We start from the raw sequence: 8,725 nt of genomic DNA on the forward strand, positions 1-8,725 counted from the left end.
GTGGCAGTGGGGCCGTGAGAAACCCCAGCCACAAGACGCAGGCCCTGGAGAGGGAGCTGGGTGAGCTGGAGGCCGAGCACCAGACCCTGCAGCGTGACCTGGAGGCCCTGCGGCTGGCCAACAGGCAGCTGGAGAGGGCCGAGCAGGACAAGAAGTCCCTGGAGCAGGAGGTGGCCCAGCTCGAGAAAGACAAGAAGCTGCTGGAGAAGGAGGCCAAGCGGCTGTGGCAGCAGGTGGAGCTCAAGGACGCTGTGCTGGACGACAGCACTGCCAAGCTGTCCGCGGCTGAGAAGGAGAGCCGCGCACTGGACAAGGAGCTGGCCCGCTGCAGGGACGCGGCCAGCAAGCTGAAGGAGCTGGAGAAGGACAACAGGGACCTCACCAAGCAAGTCACCATGCACACCAGGACCCTGACCACCCTGAGAGAGGTGAGCTGGGTGCAGATGGCCCCTCCTAGTGAGGATGGTGGGATGGGCATGCTTCCAGAATAGCAGTGGGGCTTCGTGGGTCTCCCTCGAGTGTTTTCCCTGATGCTAAACAAAATAAGACCTGAAGGTCCAAAGAACTCTCAGAATGATGTATCCTAGTCTTACTACCCAGAGATCATTGGCTTATTTTATCCGATTCTTTTCCTTGTGCGTGCACACGTGTGTGCATTCACACTCGGTGTACTATATACACAGCTGAGCTTTGCTGTTTATTATTACATTATGTTTCTTCTCGTACAGTAAGTGTCTGGGCTGTGATTTCTCCATGGCTGAAAGGTATTTAATCTTATAGATTGTGATTATTTCGGGGCCATTTAGGTTGTTTCCATTATTATCCACTGTGTTAAAGAACACTAGACATTCTTGTACACAAGGATGAGACTCCGTTTCCCCACCGGTACACAAGGATGCCAGACACAGCCGACTCCTTTGTTTAGGATATATTCCTGGGACTGGAATTACAGCTTCAAAGGGCATGGACATTTTAGTCTCTTGATATGAAAGTCTCCAGAAATTCAGTCTTAGTTTCACTGGTGTGTTTTGCATTTGATCAGTTCGTTCAGGTGAACAGCTGCTCTGGTAAAAACGCCTTTAGTGCCCAGGTAATCTAGTTCAAGGGGATTGCAAAAGCTTATGGAAATAGGGAATGAAAGTACAAGTGTGTTTTGGTGTCAATCAATTTAAAATCCATGTGTAAGTTTTTCATGATACGCTTTTCCTATGGGCTTTTTGAAGACCCCGTATATTTCTAACCGTGTCTTAGAGAAGCAGCAGTTATGGCCCTCCTTGACGCGTGGCTGCATGGCATCGGAAGGGCTGGAGAGGCATGTCCATTCCCTTCTCCGGGAGGACATCCCTGAAGCCAAGACCACTGTCGTTGACTAGCCAGCTAGCTCGCTTTGCTCGATGCCTGAGGCAGCCGGGATTGGGACGACAGTCACTCTGCTGTGGGCTGGGTGGGCACCTGCTGCTGCTGCTGTGGGTCCGCTGAGCCCTCGTCCCACGCCTGTCTCACTGCCGTCGTAGGACCTGGTGCTGGAGAAGTTGAAGAGCCAGCAGCTGACCAGCGAGCTGGACAAACTGAGTCAGGAGCTGGAGAAGGTTGGCCTCAGCAAGGAGCTGCTGCTGCAGGACGACAACAGCAACGGCGATACGTGAGCATGTCCCCTGTACCTGTGCGGTCAGCCTGCAGGCTCCGCCCCCTCAGCGGGACCTGCGTCACGCAGTTCCTCGAGCTGATGTCCTTGGGAAAGTGAGAAATCCCCGTAGAGGATGGCCACGCCCCAATCCCTTCTCCTCCATTCTTTGCCTGGGATTTTGAGCATGTGCACACGTGCACCTGGCATGGTTTTCAAGCCACCAGGTCTGGGATTCGCATTGTGGCCGGTCATGTGGGAGCTCAGTGCCTTAACCACCACGCCACTTCCTGGCCCCATGCTGATGTCCTTTGTAGGCTGGGTCGTGTTCCTTGACGTTCTTAGGGAGCTGTGGAAGCAAAGTCTTTTGTCCTGTATAGATATATTGTGTATATTCCACTATCACATTTCCCTGCAGTACTTTGTCATAATCTGGATTTTGAAAGACATTCGAAGTCTTGGACTTTTCTTGGACTTGGGACCAACAAGAGCTACGTGCTTGATGAAGCGATGCCTGTTTGGGCAAGGGAAAGGCCTTAGACTTAGCACACAGCACGGCCCCTTGGGCAGATTGCTTCACCTTTCTGACTCAGTGTCTCCACCGTCAGACGGCCAGTGTAATGCCTCCCTGAGATAGCGACCGTGACCGTGTAGCAGTGGTGTTTCATTTGAAGACATCACAGGCGTGTCTCCCAGGGAAGCCCCAGAAAGGCCGTGGACAGATGATTTTGTCCCCCAAGAACTTCTGGGCCACCTCTGCAGGGTGGCGAAGGAAGCCAGCGAGGTGGAAGTAGGGGTGTGTTGGCAGTGCGGGGACAGGGAGCTTGTGGGTCAGACAGGTGAGTGACACTGCTATGTCTTCGTTTTTCAGGAAATTCAAGATTCTGGAGGGCAGAAATGAATCGGCGTTGAAAACAACACTGGCCATGAAAGAGGAAAAGATTGTGTTCTTAGAGGCGCAGATGGAAGAGAAAGTGAGCCTGAATCACCAGTTACAAAACGAGCTTCAGACGGTAAGGGCCGTGTCCCAGCCGCCTCGCCTCCCACCTCTCATCAGGCAGCGAAGGGTGGCTCGGAAGCCCGTATTCTCGGCAGGCGTGGATGGGCCTCGGTTTAGGGAGCCACCTCAGAGCGGCTCACCTCGGGGCAGCCAGAGCCGGAGTGAGGCAGGGGCAGCCGTGCAGAGGAGCTGCAGCCCCGCCGGGAGGGGTCGGGAACATTCTGTGGCAAGCAAGCATCGAGCACCGAGCAGTGGCTTGCAGTCTCACGGCCACCCTGGATGGCAGATGAGGACCTGAGGACATGCACATGTCTGCCCCAAGCACGTGCTCGTGTGCGTGTTCTCCGTACACACCGTGTGCTCTTCCACGAGTGCACACTGAGCTCTCATATAGACCGGCCCCACACACATGAGGACGTCAGAAAGTCTGAGGAAATGTGGAGTTAAAGTACAAGTTTATTCTGGTGCAAAGAATGTTGAAATCCATGCATAGTGTTTCCATAATGTGCTTTTTCCATGAACTTTTATGAAGACCCTTGTGTATGCACACAGAGACACACTCCACACACACACACGCTCCTTCACACAGGGACGCACTCTCTCCATACATGGACGCATGTGCTGGCCACACACATACACACATGCTCTTCCCGCTCTCCTTGAACATGTGACACGTTTCCTGGCAGCAGGAGTGAACGGGATCTGGAGCTGCCTTAGGAGGTGTGGTCCTGCCCGGCCCCTTCTCCCTCACTCCCCAGCCTCACCCCTGCTTTAGAGAGTCACTCACTGAGGCACAGGAAGATGAGACTACCTTGGCCCTGTGGCTGAGGAGGGACAGGGGCAGGAACGAGGGCCGGACTGTGCCTGCCCCTAGAACAGGAGTTGAGGCTGGCTGTGTGCTGGCTGTTGACTGGGCCCTCAGCCAGGCTTCCTCTCATCTAAAGTCTGCATCCTGTTCTGTCCCGCAGTTGCAGAAGGAGTGTGAGAGCCTCAGGCAGAGCCAGGAGGAGGGCAAGCTCTTGCATAACTCCTTCAAACACCCCGCGGGAAAGGAGTCCCCCAGTCACCAGGGCAAGGAGAGCTGGGGGCCTGGCCACAAGGAAGCCACCATGGAGCTGCTCCGCCTGAAGGACCGGGCCATCGAGCTGGAGCGGAATGTGAGTTCCGGGCAGTGCCCTGTGCTGCCTGCTGTGGTCACTGCTGTTAAGAGTGTCCTTGGTGACACGTCCTTGCTGCGAACCACACAGGACCTCAGCGTCCGTCAGGACTTACCCAGGTCTACTTGGACCCTTATCCAGTTGTCGGGGCAGGTCCAATTGCCTCCTCTGAGGTCCCGTCAGTGTTTCTGATGTAGGACATATACCCAGATCACTCTATCCGCCTGGGGACTTGGCCTGTGACTCATGTCCTGGCGCTCTGTCCCTGTGGTGGCACGTCTTTTGGTGCTCCATGCCCCGAGCTGGCTGCAGCCCCCACCTGCTCTTGGAAGTACAGTTTTACTAGAGCATGGCCATACCGGTATCTCTGTGGCCTGTTTGGGGCCACGTTACCGCCAGTGGCAGTATGAGGTGGCTGAAATGGAGACTGAGGCCACAAACCCCAGAAGATTGACTGTCCAGCTCTTTAAAGAAAAAAATGTGCTAATGCATATCTACACTTCTGATTTTTTTTTTTTAAGTTTATGAATTTCTTCTATGAGAGAGAGAAAGAAAAGCAGTCACCCCAACAGGTGTTGATCCACCCCAGCCGGTCGGGATCGTGGCACACGTCCCCCTCCCAGTATGCACAGGAAGACCTCGGGACCCGAACCTGGGACCTTCCATGGCGTCAGCACAGCGGAGCATTGCATTCCCCTGTGCTACCCCAGCTGGTGTATACCTCTGATTTCGTCTCGTTCTCCATAATGACTTCATGAAACCCAGTGTGATGAGCTGAGACAGAATTTTAGAGATTCGACCCGAAGTCCCTTGCTAATAAGAGACAGTGCGTGTCTGCAGCCCCCGTGCCCTGCCCTGAGCCTGGGTGGTGGTGTGCTTTGCGTGGTCTTCGTGGGTCTCTCGTACCAGGAAGCACCCTGTGCTACTTGCTGTCATTCCCGGGTAGTATGGGGTTATACTGAAGCTCCCAGAACCCCAGGGTTGTCGTCCATGGGAGATGGCACTTAGCTCACAGGACACACTCTTGGGGTGGGTGTTCAACGAGAGCCCAGGGAAACATTAAAGGGAAGCAGGAGGAAGTGCTTTAGCTCCTGCATGCCCTTGCCCCCATTCCTACCTTTGGCTCTGATGCAGCGTCCCCCCAGAATGTGTGGCTTTAAAATACCGTCAACGTGCAGGTGGCATGGTGGTTAAGGGCACTGGACCCCCACCTGGCCAACTGTGGAACTGGTGGCTTGCTTTCTCACCTTCCCCTCTCCCCCTCACTCTGTCCTCCTGTGGACAAATTAAAAAATAAAGTTAATTCTTTTTTAAAAAGGATTATTGATGGCCCTTTCAAAGGGGGAAGACAGTACTTTCCTCTCTGGTGGACCCTGGCTTTGGCCCCCAGTGTCGACTCTTGGGGGTCTGTTAGCCGGGGACCTCTGACCGGTCGGCACCGGCACCGCTGATGTTTGACTGGCGTGCTTCCTCGTTCCCTAGAACGCAGCTCTGCAGGCGGAGAAGCAGCTGCTCAAGGAGCAGCTGCAGCACTTGGAGACCCAGAACGTGGCCTTCAGCAGTCAGATCCTGACGCTGCAGAAGCAGAGCGCCTTCCTGCAAGAGCACAACACCACGCTGCAGACCCAGACGGCCAAGCTGCAGGTATGGCCGCTGCCGGGACGTGGGGCATGAGCCCGGCGCGGTGCCTACCCGTGGCTCCCAGGACTCCTCGAAGAGAAGCATGACCGAGTATGGGGAGGGGAGGGTTTTGTTTTACTTTGAGCAGACTCGTTCATTGTAAACAGTGGTTTTTGAAGGTGGTGGTGATTGGTAAGCCGTTTTCAGTGATGGAGCAATCGGTTGCACGAGCTTTGACTTGTATTCTTGTACAATGTGTGTTCCTTGAAATGTGGCTACGAATGACCCGGCCCCGAGGTTTGGCGACCAGGGAAGTTTGGTTGAACGGGTAACCAGGTTCTTGGCTGTAGAGCCGTCCCTAGGGCATCGGAGCAGCAGAGCACTTACCCTGCGCTGCCCCGCCGCAGCTCTGCTCTCCTCTCCACAACGACTTCCTGAAACCCAGTGTGGCGACTTTAGTTACTGGACAGTGAGTGAGCTGTCCAATCATGAAAAGTATTTCTCACGCTGATGTGACTTTTTAACCTCCGAGAGAGAAGGAAGATACACAGTGGCTCCCAGAGGGTGGAGAGCAGCGAGCAGAGCTGGCGTTCGGGCCACTGAGGATGTGGGGTTTTCTTCGTGCTTAGTAGATTGTGATGAGGGGAGATGGCCATTTATTAACGTAGTTCTGGGAAAAGTGAGAATCTAAGTTACGGGATAGGCGTGATAAACGAGACCATTTGACAAAGAGTTTGGGTCTTGATGTGTTAAAACAAGAAGCTAGGAACGTAGTTTGTTTCTTATAAAACCTCTGTCTAGTTTTAGTCTCAAGGCAGTTCTGGTTTCATTGAGTGATCCTGATGGCTTGGCATGGTGTTGGACGCAGGGCTCTGTAGGTATCTGTGGCCTTAGCTGGTTGGTAGCGTTGTTTGGGTACTTAGAGATTTCTTCTTCCAGATTTTCTAATTGTTCTTAAGGGGGATCTTTTAAAACTACTCCGAGAGCACATAAGGCCATCCAAAGAAAGGATGTAATTTGCTCTAACGGTGACATCTGTGGAGGGCTCAGGACCCACACACGCTCTCATGGTCCCTGCAGGCCATTTAATCCCGTACTTGGCCAGAGCTGTTCTCGCCCCTCCTGGGTCAAGGCTGCCCCGAGAGCCCGATGTTCAAGCACCTGCATCAGCCCTGCTCGCTGGCTCTGCCTACTGCTGTGGGAGTCTCTGGCTCCCTCGGGCCTGCCCCTGACGAGGCCACCGCCGCTCTCTCCGTCCCGGCAGGTGGAGAATTCCACTCTGAGCTCCCAGAGCGCCTCACTCACCGCACAGTACACGCTGCTGCAGAACCAGCAGTCGGCCAAGGAGAGCGAGAACGAGAGCCTGCAGCGGCAGCAGGAGCAGCTAACGGCGGCTTACGAGGCCCTGCTGCAGGACCACGAGCAGCTGGGCGCACTCCACGAGCGGCAGTCCACGGAGTACGAGGCCCTCATCCACCAGCACAGCTGCCTGAAGACACTGCACCGCAGCCTGGAGCTGGAGCACAAGGAGCTCGGGGAGAGGTGAGGCCTGGGGTGGGGGAGTTTGGTCCGGATGGAGGGGTGCGAGGTCTCTGGAGAGAGGTGAGGCCCGGGGGGTCATGGAAGGAGGTGAGGCCTGGGGGGCAAGAGAGGTGAGGGCTGTCTGTCAGGCTGCTGTGGCTAGCTTTTCCCCCTTCTCTCCCCCTGCACTTCCTCTTGGCCCCCGGCTTCTCATTGTCAGGACACCTGAGCTTTCCCAAAGGGAAGGAAATTGGACGTCACCTTCAGCGTCAGTGGTTTGGAGCTTGTGCAGCTGGAGTCTTGAGTCTGGCAAGAGGGCACCCTAAGCGGAGACGGAGTGCCACGGCCTTTCCCAGCCCCTGGGAGCCCAGCCTTGGCATTTGGGGCCCTGTTTTAAGGGTTCTCTCCTTCTCTCCCTTTCCTCTCGAAACCAGGAGTGAGGAGGACATTCTCTACGGCCTCCAGTTTATAGGGACGGCCTCCTGCTCCCAAAGCTTCACTTTCATATCTGGATCTCTCTCTTCCTTTCTCTCTCCGTCTCACTACCCCCTTCCTTCCCTCATGGAAACCTCTAGGTGTGTAGAGAGTCTGCAGAGCAGGATAGCGGAAGCCCGTGGGCCTGTCCCTGGGCCTCACACTGTTCTGGTTTCATCTGTACTGCCTACTCTCCAGCATGCTTTTTGGGGGTAAATCTGCATACATGGAGGCACAGATCGTAAATGCACTATTGATAATTTGGGGTCCCAGGTTCAAGCCAACCAGTCAGCTGAGCTGCTGCCCCTGAAAATCACGGGGCACCAGGCACCTGGGCAGGTGCTGCTGGATCTGTAGGGTGCCAAAAGGCACAGGGGCTACTTTCTAGAAGAAACCGAGTCTTAGAGCCCCAGAAGGCTCAGCAGCCAGAGGAAGGAGGTGGGCTGGGTAAAGGGGTGGGGCCTCCAGACAGGCGGAAAGGAAGCCGTGGTGAGCCAGTGGACCACTGTGCACCCCTTGGATTCAGGGGGTGTCTTGGGCCATCCACGAACTCAGAGGTTCCCCACAGAGGAAGCCTGGCCTGGGGCTTGCCGGCAGCTTCATCCTTGGGCTCTGCTGCCCCCCAGAGGTGACTGTGCAGCCTGCAGAGATTGGCAGCCTGGGGGATTGAGTCCCAAGAAAATCAGGCCCCAGCGAGGGCTGGTGGGAAAGGATCAGGGCTATGGTTGGGGGCCCCTAAGAGAAAGGCGGTGCTCGTGTGACAGAGACAGACAGCAACAGTCTCTGGGCAGTCCCTTCTCCCCAGGAAGGCCAGCGAGAGAACAAGCAGACCAGCCGCCGCGTAGGGCATGGGGCAGGATCAGCTGTCAGTTGTGTGGAATTGGCTGCTTGTTTTGGGTTGCCTTAGCTCGCTCTGTCTGCTTGGTGAGCCTCCTGGTAACAGAAGGGAGCAGAGTCTGGAAAATGGAGCCAGGCTGATCCCAGGAGGAGTGGCTGCGTTAACAGGGCATGAAGGGACCGTAGAGACACCTAGCCAGAGGAGGAGGACCTGGGCTGGGCGCAGGCCCGCATCTCTCAGGCTGCCACTCTCTGGTTCTGCCGTCCAGGCTGGCTCCCTGCCCGCTCCCTCTGTGGAGAGGTCTCAGGGTTTCCCCTCAGGAGTGGCCATAGGCTGGGGGGTGAGTGGAGCAGGATGCCCAGGCAGACTCCTAGCAGTGCCTCCCTCCCACCCCAGGCATGACGGCATGTTGAAGCACAAGACCGAGCTGGACGAGCTGGAGAAGGCCCTGACCAGGGAGCGGGCGGCCCTGCAGCAGGAGCAGAGGACCA

General features: G+C 55.7%; 1 protein-coding gene across 1 annotated transcript in view; it reads left to right on the top strand.

Annotated features, from left to right (window-relative positions):
* CCDC88C (coiled-coil and HOOK domain protein 88C) overlaps positions 1 to 8,725 on the top strand; it is a 153,143-nt gene that overhangs the window by 109,545 nt on the left and 34,873 nt on the right. Inside the window, 7 exon segments of the mRNA XM_027775504.1 lie at positions 8 to 428; positions 1,515 to 1,642; positions 2,496 to 2,637; positions 3,593 to 3,781; positions 5,264 to 5,425; positions 6,666 to 6,943; positions 8,631 to 8,720. Of these exon segments, the coding sequence (XP_027631305.1) occupies positions 8 to 428; positions 1,515 to 1,642; positions 2,496 to 2,637; positions 3,593 to 3,781; positions 5,264 to 5,425; positions 6,666 to 6,943; positions 8,631 to 8,720 (1,410 nt within the window).

This window comes from Tupaia chinensis, unplaced genomic scaffold (genome assembly GCF_000334495.1).
Source record: "Tupaia chinensis unplaced genomic scaffold, TupChi_1.0 Scaffold000568_1, whole genome shotgun sequence".
NCBI classification, from domain to species: domain Eukaryota; kingdom Metazoa; phylum Chordata; class Mammalia; order Scandentia; family Tupaiidae; genus Tupaia; species Tupaia belangeri.